The following is a 21,416-nucleotide window of genomic DNA, read 5'->3' on the forward strand; positions in this document are numbered from 1 at the left end:
TGGCCAGACCTGCAATGGGCAGCAGCCCACCCATGCACGCTCACAGAGCCCGGTACTCTGGGACATGCCAGACTTACCCTCAGGTAGATAGGCAGTACGGCAGCTAAGACAGGCAGCCACCACCACAGCAGTCCCTGCAGCTCACATTTAAGCTGTCAGCTGGATTGATAGATTTGGCAGACAGCTGCTCCTCACCTATCCCCTACTCAGGTTGAGCCAACCCATGAGCTGACAAGGGGACCCTGTGTGAGATTGGTACTTATGAATCACTATTATTACAATCATATTTCATCCCTGAATGCTCATTTAAGGGTGAAGGAAATTCAGTCTTCTCTGTCTCATCTCTTACTGCTATAAGAAAGATAATACAGAGAAAACATAAAACAAAGACAGTTTAATAAATGATAGTTAAATGGAGGCCACGTGTTGCCTGTTATCTAAGTAACCTATTTTTTTTTATAACACTAACAGGGTAATTTGAGCGATGACATTAAGTCCTTGTTGTAAAGGAACTTGAGAAAAAGGAAACAACACTCACTGAAGGTCCAAAACATTGAAGGCTTTGTTGGAAAGCTGTACCAAATTAATGTTTGATTTGGCAGTCTTGCCAATAGCCAGTTTATTATGGGCTTTGACTTGTCCATCACCTCATAAAAGCCAGATGAAGTTACAATGAAACCATGATTTTAGACATACTTTAATAAACAATAAGCTTATGGAAAAACTGAAAATTATAGAATATGTTGTTTGATAATAAAAAAAATGTTAAAACCCAGAAGCCTTGAGGGAAGCTAAGAAACAAGGGGCCTTTTGCTGTGGCATGGCAGCCCCACACAGTGTGCTGATGCTGTGCATGCACTGGTTTTCCTACAGGTCACAGCCTGAAGTGTTTTTCACTCTGTGAGGTTATTTTGGTGCCATGCACTAAATACTTGAAGCTTCTGTTACTGATGTTTTACAAGATATGAGTAAAAAGAAAATCCAATGGGAGCTCAGGAGAAAAACCATCAGGACAGCTCCTCTTCATACCAGCTGATAGCCAAAGACTGAAGTGACTATGAGTGGATGTAAAGAAAGGATAAGGGGGCAAGCTTGATAAAATTAGGCTGAGGCAAGAACTTTGCTTCTATGAGGGAACAAAAATGAGGTGATGGTGAGAAAACAGCACACTACAAAGTGGACAGGTTTTTACCACTTCAGAACTTTGCCAATCAGTGTTTTACCTTGAAGCATCTCTGCCCGAAAAGCAGGGAAGTGTTTTCCATAGGAAGTAGGATCGGGAAGGCCATCCCCAGCAGATCAGTGCTGGAATCTACTTTGACATTTGCCCTACCTAGTGACCTTCAATGACAGGAAGAGATAACAGACCAGATCAAGGCTCTGAGGAATGAAACATCCTACCTCTGACAGGAAGCAAAACCAGATGTCTGGCAAAGGAAGCAAGATAATGCAACCAAAATACTATGACCTAAGAATGGGTATTCGTGGCCTGCCACAAATTCCTCTTGTAACTTGTTCTGCTTTTCCACATCACCAATCTTTTTGTGTATCACCTCTTCTTTGTTACAGCTCCTGTTAGCCTTATTTAATACTCCCTAGTTCATCTGATAAAGGAATGCACCATCATTCTATTTTCTGCTGCACTCTATTTAAACAGAGACCTGTTAGAACCACACCGTGTCAGCTGCATCATTTCAGTGGTGAAGAGCTGCCTTCTACTTTGCTGTTCACCATCAAAAAGCATTCACTTGATCATTATTACACTCGTGTTCACTCTCTCAGTTGTCAGCATTTTGTTATCCCATTATTTACCCCTCTCCTGGCTGTTTATGAATAGGCCCAAGTGCAAAGCTCTCCAAGCTGAGATCTTTGCAACGTTTAATTTGCATGCTACCTTCACTGCAAGAGCTACTTACACCTACTCTGTCTGCCTTCTGACCATGTGACCACTACATTCTCCAAGTTAGACCCCCCTTCCTTAACTACATCTACTCCATTTCACCTGAGGAACTCCAACAAATAGCTCTACAAATCCAAATAGGCTGCATAAGCAAGATGATTTAAATGCATGCTTGCTGATCCTGACAAATAAACCTGGTCACTTGGAGGCGGTATTCACTTTTCCGAAGTAGGACAACTTCACTCCTGGGGCTACCAATTTTTGTTTTTAGTTCTGTTCTCATTAACCAGTACTTCACGTGTCCTGCATTTCACCACATCAGTGCTTGGCTGTGCTGCTGAAGGCTACTAAGCAAACTACTAAGCAAAACTACTAAGCAAACGCACAACAAATTCAAATAGATCGAATCAAAGTCTTTGGAATGTTGATTTAATAGTTAATGCTTAAATTTCATTTCTTACAAGCAGATATAATTCCATCCATTATGTAGAGAAAATACATTTATTTCCTATAATCACTATTTCAAGTACTATTTTAATCGTTGAAAAAGATCTGAAAATTATGGCTATGTTTCTGTAACTTCTCTGGAGCACATTCATCCAATTTTCTTAAAAAATTAACATGTTTATAATTAAAGCCTTCTTTTATGTCTTGTCAAACACTTTGAGACTGCAAGTGAGAAACTAGCCTTTAACTGCAGATTCAGTTGTAACTGCATTGATTTCTTTGGACTCCTGACAATCCTTTCACTGCTGTGTATTGCATGCTAAAATTTCTGCAGATAAGGAACTTCCGGTACGATGGCCTCAACATTTGATTGCAAGTCTTGGCTTTTTTAGAGGGTTCAGAGGGGAGTGGAGAGAAGGCAAAAAGACAAGCCATTGGCCAGAAATGCCTAGCATGGAGTGCCATCTATTTCATGGCAGTGAACCTTCTTTTTCCTGCTTTACTTTCTACAAAAGTGAAAGATAGATGAATGTGCTACCTCTGCTGCTCTGTCTGCTTGTACATAAACACGCCAAAGCTATTTTAAACAGCATTAAAAAAAATCCCCAACACGTCACACAAACCTTCACATCCACATTGTCAGTTCATTAGCATGGAAACTAAGAACAGTTCCTTTTTCTGAGAAAGGCACCTGGCTCGATTAATGGCTCACAAGTTTTGAGTTTACAGCCGGCTACAGTAAAGACTGCCTTCTCTAAAAAGCTCACTGGAATCTGGGGAGCTTTGGCAAGTGGTTCTACAAGGCAATGAGATAATTGGATGACAGCATATTTTCTTTTCCTCCCCCTATCATTTTAGTGTCTTTCAAAAAAGCAAATTTGTGTTGCATATTGAGCTGCTTTAAAAAATGAAAGCAGTAAGTCAGAGATAACAGTAGCTCAGAGATAAAAACCACACAGACGGCCATATTTTGCATAAAAATACCCAATGTGGTTTTCAAGAAGCTGTTACCTAAGAATCATAAGTTTATTTATCTATTTGGAGCTGGTTGACTAACATTCATGAATAGAATTGTTTAGAAGAAAAAAGTGAAACACACAGCTTTTTTATTTTCCTTTTTCAAAACTTTATTAGGTAGACATTACTAAATGACATTATAAAACCCCTTGTTTGCAAGTGATGAACTCTACAATACTTCTTCTCACAATTCATTAAACGCACAACCCCCTCCTCCCCCCCATGGCTTCAAAATGTCAGTTCTACGTTGGAGTGCATTCAAATGCTACTTTACATTCTTCTGGTTCATCGTGGGGGAGCGCTTCTTCAGTTTGTTAACAACAAGGGATTGGGATATCAGTGTAAGTGAAAGGAATGCCTTGAAAGGAAATGAAGAACCCTAAGCCTAGACTTAGGAACTTCACTCTCAATACAGACACCAGAATCGTCACATAGCCTTTTCAATTGAACTGCCTACCATGAATGTGATTGTATTTAGCAAAGTGAAGCAGTACAGAGACATACCCACTACTGAATACTAGTGAGGTAACATATTGAAAACAAACTGTTAAAAAATTCACTTACTTTCAAAAGGTCCTGTCCAGCAGGACAAACATTGGCAGAACAGCTTCCCTTGTATCCGTGCATGTACATGTGCATATACAGCCTGTGTCATCTATAGCTTTTTAAAGAACAGGATTTTAGTTATACATTCATCAGGACAAGTTTAAAACCATACATTACTATGCTAAGTTCAACAGAAGACTTCAGTGAGCTATTTCTACACCTCCTAAATTAAAAGGCACTCTGAAGAGGGTAGCAAAAAAATAATCCTCGCACTGACAAACTGAAGCAGCCACAAAGGTAGAACAGGGACTACTGGTATAAATTTAACACATCTCCATGAATGATTTGTAAAAATGTTGTCCAGGACTACCAAACATCTTTGTCATGTTACCACTGATGCTATACTATGCAACAAGCATAGTTATCAGCTAAAAGTGAACGATGTGTACCGGAAGAACTCATCAGCATTTTGGTCGCATGCCTGCTGGTTTCAGGATAGCAAAATGATAATTTTTTGAAATAAACAGCAACTCTTGAGAGTGAAGTATTTTGATATGGTGCCTCATATGCAGTGGGTTAGAGAATTACTTAGTTCATGCCTAAAAGTTGGAGATAATAATGAAATAGAATCTATTTCATAAGCAATAATTAAAATTGTATTCAGTATGACTGTATCAAATTCCCTATCACCAAAAGCTTCATATTTGAAAGCTGAATCCTAATTAAGCACTCATGTATGATACATTACAAAGAAGTGATACTCTGTGACAGCCATATTACTAATTAAGAGTTCCAGCAGGGGAAAAGGCCTCTTATGCGGTTCAGAAAAACGAATGAATTTGAAGCAAAAAGGTCCAAGATGATAATTTTCTCATCTCCATATTTTTCCTTCTTTCCACTAAGTGTGGAAGAAATTGAATACAGTGAAAATGTTTTTCTTACGAATCTACAATAAACAGACTTACTAAACATTTTTCATCCAGCACCCATCAGTTGTCAACTCCCAATTTCCTTCTGATAATTAGCATTTTGTAGCTCCAACTTTTTTTCTCTTAAGAGTTTATATAATTGAAATTTTCTTATAAAGCTTTTCTAGGCACCTGATTTCAAATATATGCACAAAAGAAGAGGGAGCAATGCTAGTAAGGAAAAGTCAATTGGAAAAAAAATGTTACTCATAAAGGTAAAATTCCACCATTCTCTGGGATAGTAATCCCAGAAAAACTCCACAATATCCATCTTGATGTTTCCAAAGATGGAGAAATGAATCGTATTTTTGCAGATCATATATCTCCCCTTGCAGTGAAAGGCAGAAGAGAGATCCCAGAGCTGCTCCACTAGGCATCACTATTCACTCTAATTGACCAAACCATCAAGGTACCTACCCCAGATGAATTACCAACTTGTATTAAAAGGATACATCAGCTCAAGTTGGATATCACCGAAATGCTGTTAAACTGCTCCAAGTCCCAAACTACACACTGTACATCCCTGTGCCCAATGCTCCTTAGTACTTCCATCTTCACAAGCCTTGGAGACTGAAGGCATACATGCTCTAACCTCAAATCAATTGAATTCTCATCTCCAAAGAGATGCATGTTCTTTCAGTAGTTGAAGATGCCTAGCTGATTATGCTGGAAGACCAAACTCATTCTGACAACACATATAAGATCCATTTCTGCAGAAGTCTGAAGATGAATAGGAAGTTAGAAAAAAATGAAATGAGATGAAGAATGGTAGAATTAAAATAGGCATGTCAGGTTAACATTATCATTCCTGAAACCATAACTTGTTCACTATGTTCTTCAATCTTCTGAGCAAGCCAGTATTTAGTTTGGCTTAATAAATCTGTGTGTAGGAACGACTACTTAAAAAAAACCTCCATATTGCTCTAACAGGGGGAAGGTGGAGAACACTTTTCATTTGTTTCAAGCAATAAGGCACTTACACATTCAAAATTTTTCTCATTATATAAAACACACAATACTGGAATTCAAGTGTTGATTACATGGATATTGCCTGCCTCAAGTTTTTATAGCCTTACTCTTAGTCATGCAGAAAGTTCAAACCACTAATGCACGTAGATTTTATGCAGTTCAAATGCTGAATTAAAAGTTTCTTTATTAATGAAACTGAATTTTGTCCAGCATTCTACATGTGCCAGAACCAGCTAGACTAAAAAGGATATATCTATCATTTTACTAATCTTGCAACCCAGCACTCAGATTAAACTTAAAGAGAATTCACAAAATAGAGAAAGAAATAGGAAGAGGAAAGTTTCTCATCAGCTCATTGAGAAATTAAGATGAAGTTCAGTTTTGACAGCCTTCTCAGAAACACAGAAGGTATTTTCTTTTTCTCAGCACCTATTACTAATTCTCATCTCTACCTCAGGCAAGATAATTTTCAACAGGTCTCCTGTTGAGTTATTTGGACTTAAATGGTTAGTTCTGTAACAAACAAGGTTGTCTAACTGAAAAAATGCAAAATTATAAACTGTAAAGAAGAAATTTCAGTAGTTAGCATTTAAATAAACACAACAGAAACCATCTTCTCCTAGTATAGCTCAACAAAATCTTATGTGATCATTCCCTAAGATCCAGTTTTGTCTCCAACCATTTCCAGAAATCAGTTTCAGATTATGAAATTGGGAAGGAAAAGGAGTTAGAAATCAAGTGTATAATTAATGGAAATACAGTAAACATTTTCTTATGGGACTGGTAAACAGTCATATAGAAAAATTTACACCTGCTCTTGTAATGTCTGAACATGAAGCGGCACAATGTAAATTGATACGAAGAATTGTTTACAGTGCACTTTTATGCAAAAAGATAGTTCATGAGTAAAAACTGATCTCCTTATCCACAGCTTGCATAAGAATAGAAAAGTTCGGTTGGAAGGGACCTACAGAGTCCCAATTCCTGATTGCTTCAGCCCTAACCAAAATGTATATAATGTTGAGGGCATCGTCCAAAAGCTGCTTGAACAGGCACAGAGAATCAGCCACCTCTCTAGGAAGCATGCTCCAGGTTTGACCACTCTCTTGCTAAAGAAATGTTTCCTAATACCTTCTCCTAAGACATGAAAGAAAAAAGTAAAAATGCTGATGTGGTCAAGAAACAAGACAGGTTATAGATACGTGAACATCTTGTTTGGATTAGATCTTCATTCTAAAACTGAGGTAAACGTGGCATAGTATTAGTAACAGAAGGATAAAACTGCAACAATACTGCTTTAAGTTTGTCAAGTTTTCAGCATGATAAAACACTGAATGGGGCTAGCATGCAACAGTGTTCAAGCAGTTATGTGCAAAATCCATTTTATACTGAAAACAAGTATTTTTTACATAATGAATTTCTCCTCTTTAGACTTCAATCCATACAACGCAGTTCAGATCTTTTCATGTTTGATTCACCAACTAAGTTCCAAAAGACTTCTTCAATACAAATATGCATTCTTAATACACTAATTACTATAATAGCTATTTTTAAATTAAAATTAGGTATTGAAAACTGAACAATTTGAAGTATTCTTAGTAATTTATGTGCTCTTCTTTCTTAAAAAAAAAAAAAAAAACTAGACAGTAACTAATTAAAGCCTACTACAAGTCACCACCACTGAAATCAAACATGCACTCATTTCATTTCTCTGCCTTACAGCATTTCACTGTCAGGCTAAGAGCATCAGTGATCAGGTTGCACTAAAGGAATGAGAACTCCATTCCTTATTAGAGAGCAATTGTTCACATCCTGGGCCACATGCACAGAATATGGAAGAAACAGCAAGGAAGGAACAGCAAGCAATACTTCTATGTAATTGCAACAATCCACATTTGGCAGTTTGCTTTTTTAATTAAAAAAATAAAAATTGTAGCAATGTGCCAGCTTCAGCAGCGACCACATTGCTAGTCTTGCAGCTAAATCAAGGCTCAGCTGTTTTTCCCATTTAACAGTAGTAGGAAAAGCCAGCAAACATACCAGCAATGTTACGCTTAAATACATTTGCCTTTGTTGCAAAGTTTATGCGTTAAGCCTGAAAAACAGTAAGCTGCTGTAACTCCAATTCTTACACCATGGTTACCTTTGTTATAGCAGAATTTTAAAATACATTATTTAACTCAGTTTGTGGACACTGTTATTAATGTTACTGGTAACTCAAATCATTAAGACCTCTCTCATATTAAAAGCTTACACTCACTCCCCTGACTATTTGCTTCAGTAAGAATGCTATTTGGACAACCCTCCTTATAGTTATAGACTTCCTTTTAGACTAGCAGTTCTGTGAGTGAAAGGACAGGCTTTATGACAGTTTGCATTTCAGAAATAAACCAGATTTTCAAGCTGTTGCATAATGGTTGTCAATTACGGCTGTTAACATACTTCCTAGTATTTTGGAATACCAAAGCATTTTGGCCCAATCCCATGCTGGCATAAAACACGTACAAATTTCCTGGTTTAATAGGGCTAAGGCTGATGTCAGCAGCAGACCTACTACAAAAATTAGAAGATAAAAATAAATTCTCTCTCTAGTTTTCTTGTGTACGATTTTTTCCATCAGCACAGTGAACAGAGGTGAATACAGATTATAAAGTATCAGTAATCCATAGTTCTCCTCCACAACTTGGCACTGCACTGTAATTATCGTAGCAAGAATTATGACTGATGCAATGTATGCTCTGGAAGCAAATCACCACAACTAATTAAAAAATAAAAAATAAAACTGAAGAGTCTGCATGGCAAATTGTTTGGCCACTGAACATGAAACAGTTTCTCAGATCTAAGTGGCAAGAAAAAACATGCTATCACTGGGGAATGTGCACCCTCTGACAGAATTATTCTTTGTATATACCACTGAATGTCACACAGGCAAACTAATATTTTTAATAAGTACAACTTCACATCAGTCAAAACCAATAAATATATGTAAATAATAATTAAAAAAAGCTGTCATACCAGGAAGAATTAGAAAGTAGTAATAACAAAAATAAAAAACTTCCCTTCCATACACATCTGCACTGCCCCAGAGAAAGATAAAAGATCAAAGTGCACTGTATTTTAACGACATTTGAAAGATTATCTTTATAAGCAATCTACTCATAATGAGAATTGAAAGCAAACAATTTTTTTTGTGCAGGACTAAAATTGATGGGTTTTTCAGAGCGCATGATCACTCCAAACTGCACTTTTGCCTCTCACTTGTATCCAACCCAGTTTCCTACTCTCATACAATTATTATCCAGTTACGTATCCTGTGTGAGCTCTGTCAGAACACAACTACACTCAGGAGGCAAAAGAGACCCTGCACCACAGACACGGTTAAGTAGCCCTGAAACCTGACCAATTCATGAAAACTCAAGAGCAGAAGAGCAGTGTGGAACAAAAGGAGGAAAAAAAAAAACAGAACTCAATAGGTCTGCAAAAAAGCATTTATTTGGCCATGTAGATGTACTCAGCATGTGGAGCACACACCTGGAGTGGCCAGTTTGAATGCATAGCTGAAAATTGTGAAGAGTTCTAGCAACTCAAAGGATGCCATACTAACCTGAAAATAGATCTGGAACCAGGAGCTAACTTGAAGACATGAAAGGGTAGAGTGACACACAGCTAGAACTACTCTTGTTACTTCAGTTTCATCTGAAGACCAAGAACAGAACAGACATTTTGAGCAGTAGTAGGTGTAATTATTGACAGTTCCTACACAGATAGCAGAGAAAGGTGTCCATAGAGGCCCCACAACACAGGGAACATCAATGCTGTTGAAGCTCTGCACATCCATCTGGGTTATTCAAATGCAGGGAAAGATGACAGATCGAAGTAAAATGCAGTTTCACCCTGAACTGCAAGCAGTTCCTTGCAACTGGCACAACCCAGAGGCTTGCCCCAGCAGAAGCCAGCAGAGCTCTGTTCAGTCCAGAGCCTCTGCATTGCTCCCAGTTCTAACCCAGTGCAAAAGAAGCCTCAGTATATTAACAATGATTTCCAGACAGCTTAGAAACACAGCTCGCATAGAAGAGATTTAAGCACTTAATCTGAATACAGATAATGGTGAGCAAGCACTTCTTAGAAGGATAAGTGATCCAGACTATGGTGAAAGCAATCTGGATACTCAGCACACAGTAACATCTACCTTAACAGGTTAATCAGACTGCCTGATGATATTTCCTGCTAGTAAAAATGTAATAAAGGAGTCTGACAGTTTCTTAAGAGTACAGTTAAAAAAGCCAAAACATCTTTATGCCCTGAAAGAAAAACCATCTTCTCAATTTCTTACAAAGTTCACCTCCATTTCTCAAAAAATAAAAACTAGTGACTATAAAATAAATGAGATGACTTTGATGTAACATGAGATTTCCCACAATGAGAATAATTGTCTAAAATTTACATTTCATTGGATGAAGTTACTGGATTAGATTTTACCTTTCAATAGGCTGTGCTACAAAATGTGAATAAAAAGCAGTTATATATTATTTAAATGGCCATATTTTTTATATGGATAGAAAGACTTCTGTATCCTTATTATGCCTGGTGCCAGAGTTGGCTTTTTTTTTTCCCCCTCATCTACAGAGAAAAGCAAATGTAATTCTTATTTTCTCTACAGGAAATGGAGATTAGACCCTCTCATCTTTAAATGGTCAAAATATGCCTAGTTTTGCTGTATGTAAAAAATGAAGAACTGCTTTGATTTAATCTGTTCTACATAAAATCCAAACGACCTAAATGACATTATAACATAGGAGTTGAGACGTATGCTCTTCCCTCCACTCATAACATTCCTTCTGAATGTAAAATAAATGCACATCTATTTCTTCACTTTTTGCTCGTTATTCTAGCATTTTAATTTCAGATCTTACTAAACTCAGAGAAATTGAGAATAGTGAACAGCAAAGAAAACACAGCTAAGAAGACTACGAGAGTATCTCACATAGTTTATAAGGAATCAGGAAAAGAAAGGAACTAAAGCACTGTATAGTTACAGATAACCTCAAGTACTAAGCATTCTTAAGTGGAATAGTTTGACATGATATTACAGACAGTATTGCAAAACCAAATCTATTTATATATACATATAAATGTATCTCCCACTCTCTGAGGTCTGAAGTTTTCTAAATAATACAAAAATATTTTCATTATTTGACATCTAAACAAAGGAATAAGAATCCCTGAGTAAGCCAAAGACAACTGATATGTATGGCCTCAGAAAACACTCAAAACCAAGACTTGATTTTAAGGCAGCTTCCAACCTGCAGATAAAACAGAACTGGAAAACTGATGTGTCACAGAAGAAAAAAATCAAATTAGCAGGTGCATTTGCATTGAGGATAGAATTTGAACTTTACTTCTAAATGTCATTGCTTCCCAGCTTAACATTTTACAAAGGTACTGTTTTGACTGATAGGACAACAGGTTCAACATGCCCTTAAATTCAAAACCGAAAAATTAAGTACTGTTGACTGTTACAGTATGCTTGTGTGCACAGTTTCAATAATGGGAAAAAAAATTGAACAAGGAAACAAAACCAGAAGCTGAATGAAAAGACACATACTAGCCAACTATGGTAAGCTGATATTTGTGTTTCCAAGTAAATGTAATTCATCAGTTCTTCCACTGAGGCTTTGAATTCAGAGTGACTATATTACGAGCATTATGTTGGTGGGGAAGTAGACTGTTTACTCTAAAGCCACAACTAGATTCAGATGTAATAACTTTCAGAAAAGGAGGTACAAAGTAAATCCTCTCAAAAGGTACATTATTTATGGGTGTAAATTTTGAGGTCTGTAGACTTAGGACACTGATTATCTCCCTTTCTCTCTCCCACATAAATACACATCTATACACACACATACATATGTATCTTCAAACATTCAAAAAAAAAAGTACCTTCACACTACAGTTCTAATTTTCAATATCACAGCTCTTTTTAATAAAAGTAGGTATTTTTCTAATTTTCTCACTTTGGTGTATCAGTGTTCTGCTAACACAACTTTATATTTTTTTTCCTTTTAAGCTGTATTTGCACGACACATTTGCATTATAACTAAAAATGAAAAACTGAGTCTCAACTCCAAATTACACTGCTAATGCACTGATAAAGAAGTACAGTGATGAACAGAGATACTCTGAAGTTCAGGAACAAAGGCCATGGATTGCTATTCTCTTCAGATCTGTAACACACCCAGAACAGTGACACTGGAAGTAGAGAACAGGAATGAAATGGTCTAATAATTAATGATCCCTTCCTTTAACATTTTCTTCAAGAAACACCAGTGGATGATCTAAGACTTACGTAGGCTACTTACAGAGCAAATGTACATGCTATTTAGGTTACAGAATTTCATGAAGTCAATTTCCTACACTCAACTAGTGTGTAACCCATGTACTATATGCTAGTTCAGAACCCAAGAACAGGTTTCCAGCTTCCCTGCAAATTCATTTCCTTGTATGTTCTGTGTCGTATTTCAGTGGGTATCAATGGCCTGTTCTATCTCTAGTTACTTCTTGTTATCTAAACCCTTCAAATCTTTTCTTTTACTGAGAGGTTCAAAATGCTGTACTTCTCTGGCAAACTCATCAACTTCTAATCAATATTAATGGACTTCCAAAAATAATAATACAAAAGTTAAACCAATCAGCATATTTGTAAGTATCATGGAGTTTTAACAGTAGTAATAAGATTTCTGAGGCACTGTTATTTGGCTGTCAATCCGTGCTGCACAAATGCCATCTACACTCTTGCCCTCTAGTAGGACGACTCAGAAGATAACCAGCTGTCATTTTCTGGCATGTGATGGGGTTTTGGTATGCTGAACAGAATGCTGTATGATGGAAGTTATTTACAGAAGTAGTTTTTAATACCAAAAGTAGTATGCTCAGTATACAGTAAGAGTCCAAACACTTCTAAGCATTTCCCCCTTAAAGGCGAACACTGAAGTTAAATGGAACACATTAGCAGTTAAAGGATTTCTTCACAGGCCAAATCGGTAGTAGAGTTGTGGCTAAAACACAGGCTGATTGTCTAGTTCAGGAACTTAGACTTAAGTCTTCCAAAAAACCCCTTCAAAGTAATAATAATAGAAAAAATATTTTAAAAGCAGCAGTCGGGGGGCCCATCCTGTTCCGAGTGCACCAGAGCAAAGAGGCTTTCTGGTCTGCTGTAGTGATTCAGCTGAGAGAAGGTGGCAGGTGATCCCCCAACTCCTCTTCCAGGGCGATGGCTGTGATGCCGTTACCAGCACTGTATTGCTCTGTTGCACAAACTGTGTATAGTCCTTTGCAGGACCAGTTCAGTTCAAGGAGTATGGCCCATCCTTACCAGGGCATACCTGTCCGTGACCTCTTCCTCTGCTTTTTACAAAGGCAATAGATAGGAAACACAAATAAACCTGTCAAAGTAAGAGGAAAACCATTAAAAAAATGCAGTGTTTTTTCTTTATATGTAGAGTATTAAGACACAGCCATGTCCCAAGAAAGTTTAGAGAAGGAATTTGAACAAGCAGATAAAAAAACCTAGCTTCCAACAATCTCTTTAATAACCAGTTAAGTTGCAATTACTGTCTAGCTTGCAACAAAATTCCTGCTAACTCCTCTCCAATCTCTGACAATTTAATTCCCAAACCATGCTTTGTTCTGTATAAGATACAAACTTAAAGTTTTAACTTTACTTTGGAAATTCTTAGAAGTAAATACAAAACTGAATCAACTAAACTTTTCATTAACATGTAACATGCAAATCTAAAGGCTAAAAAATATCTACTTAACATTTTTAATTAAGGGTTCATTTCTTCTTCTATGGACTACCAACTCAAAAATCCTCTTAATCTTTAATTCAGGCAGTTTAACACCCAAATAAAAACTTCATTTTTATATATTTACATATATATAAAAATATCTACAGATAAACTATTTTTACAAATGTCCTTTACCTACTGTGAATACCGAACGTTTATCCTTGCCCAGACAATGAACTACTTATTTTTAAAAAGTCTTTTGAGTAAAAGAAGCAGTAAATGACAAAAGTTTAGAGAAAACCCAAAGCACATACTTATTCAAGTTGGAAAACTGTTTGTTAAAGACATGCTCTCTCAGAAAAAGAAAAGCACTTCCTCCTTTCTCTTACCACTAGCAGACTGAAACAGTGTGCATTTACTTCCCAGACACCACTAACTAATAATAAACTGCAAAAAGCTACTTTTGCAATGTCTTTGTATTGCTGAACTGCCTTGTAACTGGTGTAAAAAAGTTAGCTGTGATACTGAGTTAACAGCTGTGTTGGCCATAAATATTGCTGTAATTACCTCAAAGCCAAAACTTTCTTATAAGCAGTATTTTTGGAAGTACTCACACTGCTTTTCCTGATTGCCTCTTATCTGGATATGGCAAGACTTTAACAGGAGACTGGGTATTACTGCTACTGCATTATAGTACTGCAAAACTGTATTAATTTTTTTATTAAGGTGGGTTTTTTTTTGTTGTTTTTTTTTGTTTTCCCAGCATATATTATCTCTGATTGCTAGAGTAAAATAAGCTTTACTGGTATTAGGAATATTACCAAAATATTTTTATTGTTATGGCTTATTTCTATAGAAGAAATTACTGAAGCAGGACAAAGAATAGACTTGCTAGAGTAACAGTATCTACAATAAATACAACCAAATTAACAGAGCTTTGAAACTGTATCATATTAGTTCATGGTACCTCTGTGTGATGGAATTCAATTTGTCAGTCTATGCATTGAATCCGACTGAGATTAACTCAGCCCAATTCACTGTTTTTTTCTGTTGTTGTTTCATCATTAAGACAAAGGGATGCCGGAATGATATCTGGTGCCCCCAAAATTTTGCCATGCATATCACCAGAACTGTGATCCACTGAAAAGATGAATGGGAGGGTACAGCTAGCCTGCTCAGGCCCTTTTGATATTTTAACTATATTAAAGATTTGGTATCAAAAAAGCCTTAACCAAATAATTGAAAAAGATGAAATAAAGCTAATAGGCATGAAATGCAAGGAGGAAAAAGATTCTAAAGACAAGCCATTAAAAAAAAAGGCATGAGCTTCATACTAGAAGTGTATCTAAGAAAATTATATTTTTGGGGTCTGTTTCTTAGAGATAAACCTACTGAGATGTTAAAATCATACAGAAAATCACTGCAAAAATCAGACTCATTTATTTATGTTATTCTTACCTACTACAACAGCTACGGCTCCCAGTGCCAGCCCCAGAATCAGTATTAGGGGTGTAATGAGTAGTTTTCCAGCTGAAACAGAAAATTCAAAAACAATTCAAAGTAAGCATTCTACATTTCCCAGTTGAGTCATTCACAAATATTTGCATATCTGACTTCTCACAAGAGCTGGTTCATTATTTTTAATACTTATTAGGATTCCTATTTGTAAAGTCATTGTACAAAATCAGATAGGAGCTACCTTCACATTTCTCTCTTTACTCACTATGACTGGGCACAGCTCATTTTGTACATTAACAGTTAACTTGCATTTGCTTATACTTCTATTCTAGAATCCCTTAGGCATTGTGACACTAACATGGTGGATATCAAGCTACTGTCTTCTGACATCCCCAAAATTCTAGAGTACAACAACTGTAGAAAGATGTCAAATAAACCAACATCTTCAAGACCTTACATTAGCTCAAAGTGTTGAGATCAGCTGTTTTCTATACATGCTTATGCAGGCTTTAAAAAGCTATGGTGAAGCGCTCACACACATTGTGATTTATGTCTAAATAAAAACATAGCCAAATATTTCCCAACCACGTTGTTTCTCTTATGTAAATAAGGTACATAAGACTAAAAGCAGAAGAAGTATGTTCACGTTCATTACTTTGAGTTTATAATCTGTACAACTGCAGGAAAGCAAGGCAGGGTAGCCTCTGAAACACCTGAGTCAAAGCTGAACTCTGAATCCAAATTATTTTTCTTGTGTTTAATACTTTCAACTGGGCAGCAGAATCTCTCACTGAGGTGGCTGGATGGCTATTTCAAAGAAGTCACCTGCCTCAGAAGTCTGAAAATACAGCAGGGTAGGCATGCTTAATGTACCAGCTGTTTCAACACAGATTTGAAATTAAGCAATTCTCTACATTAAGCATGTGTTTCAAAGATTACCTCTGGAAAGAGAGGAAAAGTGAGTTCATTATCTCTCTCTTCTCTGCCCTTCCCTCTCTCGAGCCACTTGTATCAGATTTCAATAAACGGATTACTTCATTCAACAATGATGCAAATCCCTCCATAACCTTAGCCACTAATTTGGGCAGCAGAAAGGAAAAATGAGGTATTTTGGAAATATTTAGAGTGGTTAAATGAATCAGTCCTTTTCATGCTTTTCTTTCAATAGCTTTTGAATTTCACAGGAGTGCTGTGACTAGGAAACATTAATTCCTAGAAGAAAAAAATTGGCAAGTATCGTTGGTATTACTCTAGTTGCTAGGCATCCTAATGGCAGACCTTCCTGAGATTCCTCTGCACTGCATACTATAAACACAGAAGTTGTCATTGCCTTAAATAAGTTATTCAAATATAGAGAGAAGAAGGAATGCAGAGTGATGAAAAGACCTCAAAAAAAAAAAAGAGTGACTAAAACCGCTTTAAAACTTACCGGAGCTTTAACGATTTTGAAGTAAAGCCTATAAAATTCTGTTTTGAATATAAGCTTTCTATATGCTAACAATCATATAATTTCAGTATTAGAAGCTTGTGGCATGTTTGATACCAAAATTACTAAAAACTTAATCACCAGTTCAGTGGATTAAGTACACACCAACAAAATCTGCAGAATGGTTAAGCTGTTTCGTTTTTCTTTTAAACTAGAATCACTTCTTTGCCCACACAAAGAATGTTTCCTAAGCTAATTCAGGGTAAGAGCAAGTTTATTTACATTTGACAAACTAACCTAGAGCTGCAATAAAGCATAAATGTTTGTCTTTTCCCTTCTGCCCGTGAATATGTAGTTGAATACTGTGAAGTTTATTAGTTCCAAGATCTTACAGGATAAAGAGACCTTTCATCATCATAAGACATCCAGTTCACTAGCTCTATCCTCCTTTAGTTAAGGTTAAACATTTCTTTTGCGTAACTTTGGTTTGGTTATGTTTTGTTCTTTTTGTGCGTGGGGGAGAGGGTGTGGTTAATATTTACAAATCTCATAAATCATTAGAAAATTCTTTGTCATTCTAAAAATCTCATATACTAGCTTAGAAAAATTCAGTCACTTAAGATATGGAAAAAAGTAGTCTAAATATATGTATATAATTAAGCAGACATACACATTTCTACTTACAAATCTGAACAGTCACATCTACATAATTTAAATGCTAATACGAGTTTGCAATTCTTTTTAAGAAGTCCTGCTAAATGTATGTAGGAGACTTTGTACAAGTCAAAACAACTTAAAGTTGACAATGAGACTGGATCCTAGAAACGTGTGCTTCCACAGTGCTCAAAATTATGCATAAAGTGCATTTTGCACTCCATAAGGGGCAGCAGTGCACGTCAGTCAGATCTGAAAGTGAGCTGCTTTCAGAATCCTGTTTGAGATGCTAGTCACCACACAATTTCTTGTTTAATAGCATCATTACAGCTTTTTGTCTTCTTGTGCATCCATGTAGTAAGCATGTAGCAACTGATTTTGAACATGATTCACTTAATTCAAGTGGCGCTTAAGTGGTATGTAAGACAGCTAAACATTATTTTTCCTTCCTGTGTTCAATAACCAAATCAATTTATCACTATCTCACATTGCCACCAAACATTCTGCTTCCAACAACTTAACCAAAAGGATTCTAATTAGCATGAGGATGAAACCTCCATATCAGCTTTGTATTCTTCAGTCCTAGCAACTTCATCTTGAGTACTGGACACAGGACAAAGTTCCTCTAAAGGATAAGCTCTGGAGCAACTCATTCCCAAGTCTGTACGTACACCCAGGGTTGTCCCTTCTCAGGTACAGAAAACATGATTTTGTTACACTTCATGCAGTTCAGTCATTGCCCAGTTTTCTAATTTGCCATAGCTGGCTAAGGTGGGGAGATAAATGACATCAAGAAAAAGGGACCATTTCTGCTCCCAGCATATTTTCTTCTGGTTTCTATCACCTTTACAAAACCATTTGTTTTTTAAGAAAAAAAATGTCGAAATTTACACTGCCATAAAGGCTTTTCACTTACTTTTATTACAGAACAGTCTGTGACAGTAGACATGAACATTTACTGCCTGACTGAAAATGACAGCATGCCAATCTGCTAAGAAATGTTCTTCCCTTCCTATGGGCTGCATCTGCTCCGATTTAGCAGGAGCAAGACCAAGAACCTTCACTGTTCAGACTACAAAAACACCATATTTAGTTAAATAAGGATTTCCTTACCATAGCAAGAAAATAATAAGCGTCAGAAAAGACATCTATCAACACATTACCAGTCTCCTACTGGCAGTTAAGACAGCGTTCTCATATTTCCCACTACTTAGCCAAGTAGCAGTGCCATTTTACTACAGTAAACCTTTTTTTTTTTAATATTCTACATGCTACTAAAATTTAGAGACCTGTTTTTAATGGTCTGCTCCTCTGCTACAGCCTCCTCTTTCTGCTGACTCTCAGAACAGAGTCAGAGCTCAGTCTTGCACTGTGACACCTAATGACAAAGACTTAACATATTTACATTAAAAGCTGTAAGTCCAACTAGAGATAACTGAGGGATTTAGGGTCATAAGCATCAATGTAGAATTCTTTGAATCATTGTGGATTTGGGTGTTAACAAGCAAAGCCCAGAATCACAGCCAACAAATACATTTGCTGGCAGGTTCAGCTCTATTGAAGTGATGAACATTGCTGTGGGAAATAAGTCAGTGACAGGTAGCACAGAAAAGAAACCCCTGGAGAAATCTGGACTGAGGATCTGAGCTTCACTAATCTTTTCTGGCTTACTAATTAAGGCAAACCACAAGCATACTTAAAAATGTGAAATGAAAGCAAAACATCTTATAACTTCTCTATGCATGTTTTTATAATTATGAACATATTTCTACCACTGAATTTTAACTACAGCATATGCTTCCACATTTTGTTACTATCTACAAGCTACTGTTTGCACATAAACTAATTCACTTTTAAACCAGTAATAATTGTTTCTGACTGAAAGGGAAATGGCATGTATTACTATTTCCTAAAACAAAAAACATAGAACAAGAAACAGGCGAAAATGTAATCTAAAAATTAACATTATGCACATTAATTAAAAAATGTCAACTGCTTGTTTTATGTGTAAGGCATTGGAAAAATGAAGACGTAATGTTCGGTAGTACCATTTTCATGTACTTTTAATATGAACAAAATACTTGTTTATGTTTTTATCTGCATCAAACAAAAGTTTAATCTTGGGATATCATTACCCATGATTCTACATGCGAATAACAAAGAATACGTGATGCCCCTGAGCTCAGTCCCTCTCTATCACAGCAAAGCAACTTATGTTGTAGTTGTTTGTACTGAAAACTTTTCTGAGACCTTACCAAGTACTTCGAAATAGCCCTTGAATTTTAAACCCACATTTATTCGTGAACAGTTTATACCTACGTGTTCTAGTGCCAGCACTATCTTTAATTTTTAATAGATCTTCTCATGTGCTGGAATTTCACTCTAGAAAATACAACACAGAGAAAGTATCCAATTGTTTTGAAATTTTATCCATTTTCCTATTTATTTCATTTATTTTTCTCTCTAAGTTTGTTCAAAAACCTTATACATTTCTGAATTCAAACTAATTGAGCCTGGATTACTTACTGACATTTGTTAAATACACACTGCAGGTTTCTCAGTTGCTTTTTTTTTTTTTTTTTTTTTTGCAACTTTGCAGATCAGCTAACAGTTCTTATTACCAGGCCTACAAGCATATGTGTCAACTCCTGCGCTACTCTAAAACGGAAGCCATCTAGTTTTCTCACTGGGACATGTTTTGCTCAGGAGTACTCTTTTCACCACAGGACTGCCAACTTCTACTTCCACACATTCAGACTCTCACCTTTAACTCTTTATCTGACACCAGCCAATTGGTAAACTGAAAGCATTTCCTCATCTGAGGTGAATTCCAAGTTATTTCCAATTCCTGTGCCTTAATTCAAAGTTCAAAATATCTTACTTTCCTTATTAGGTCTCCACATACATTAACACCACATACAACTATTTCCTATCATGTTATAGATAGTTTTACATGATGCAAACTACAATTACTCAAGTTAATGCATATGTAAGATAACAAGCTACTAATATTTTTGTGCTTCAGTAAGCTGAGACAAGTATATACCTAGTTCAAACCAAATCAAGATTGCCTTTAAAAGAAATCACAGTATTCCCTTGAGATAAAAATGCAACTAAGTAAATTAAGTAAACTAAGTAAAGTAAATTAAGTTAGCTTTGCTTCTGAAAAAACAGCTAAAAGATAAATGTCCTCATATGTATATGCAAGAAGAATAAGCTCAAGTGCTTCGGTTACCAGAGCAAAGTCAGGTTCAAATCCAAATGATGTTTTATTCAGATCATTCACTCAGAGGTTCATCTAAAAAGATCTCTGCTCTGACTCATTTCTCCTATATGATTTTTACAAGAATGAAATAAAAGCCTACAAATGCATATTGACAGTTCAATATATTCCCTCTCATGAAATCACAGAGATCTACGTTCTAATAGAAGGGTTATTAAGGAAAAAACTAATGAGCAGTCATCAACTGGTAGCAAGGAACAAAACCTCAGACAAGACCTGGAGAGTTTAGTCCAGAGAAAATGGATTTCTGATGCTTCCTTCTCTCACCTGTTACTACTGGAGAGCTCAGGTATCCCTCAGTTCAGTACAATTTTTGGGAACAATAATCCTAAATGTTCCACAAGCACAATACAATCTAGACAGGTAACTGAGATGCCAGACTCCACTGCATCAGACACCAAACCTTGTGCCTTTGTTTGCATACGGTCAACTCATCCTATGGACCTATGTTTCTGCTGCTGTGTGATCTGATGTTGCTTTCACAGCATGCTTGAGCGAGTGTTCCTTAATTTATACACTAGCAGAAAGAAATACAGACTGAATGGAGGAAGCTGTACAACAATATGAGAAAACAGAAATATGAAATGTTAAGGTAAAACTGCACAAAGGTGTTTCACTGGAAGATCTTCATGTGAAACTACAGTGCAGCAGTTCCACAGCTGCAACATGTGAGAAGGTCTGTTTAGGTATCTGAGGTCACTACAAGATCATCAGAAGAAAACTGAGTTTTCACTAGAACTAAAATCATTCTTTAAGGCTAGCTTATGAAGAGACATTTTTGTCAGTTTGCTTATGTATTTTTCCAGTTTGCTTTTATATTATGAAAAAAGGAAACAAGCTACAAAAGAGGACACAGTGGTTAATCACACATAAACCATACTAATCCATGCTCATGAAAGTGACTCCAAACACTGTTAGATTTAATAAATCATCTTTTACATAGCTAAAAAAAAGAGACTGC

The 21,416-nt window shown here is 36.4% G+C and overlaps 1 protein-coding gene across 1 annotated transcript in view; it reads right to left on the bottom strand.

Moving 5' to 3' along the window:
• Window positions 1-12,061: 12,061 nt before the first annotated feature.
• RNF217 (ring finger protein 217) overlaps window positions 12,062-21,416 on the bottom strand; it is a 53,314-nt gene continuing 43,959 nt past the window's right edge. Inside the window, exons 5-6 of the mRNA XM_065734279.1 lie at window positions 15,093-15,164; window positions 12,062-13,289 (exon numbers count right to left, since the gene is read on the bottom strand). Coding sequence (XP_065590351.1) covers window positions 13,216-13,289; window positions 15,093-15,164 — 146 coding nt within the window. The 3' untranslated portion in view covers window positions 12,062-13,215. The remainder of the gene's footprint in view (window positions 13,290-15,092; window positions 15,165-21,416) is intronic.

Source organism: Cyrtonyx montezumae, unplaced genomic scaffold, assembly GCF_038088225.1.
Source record: "Cyrtonyx montezumae isolate F1298 unplaced genomic scaffold, pur_monq_1.0 scaffold_0, whole genome shotgun sequence".
NCBI classification, from domain to species: domain Eukaryota; kingdom Metazoa; phylum Chordata; class Aves; order Galliformes; family Odontophoridae; genus Cyrtonyx; species Cyrtonyx montezumae.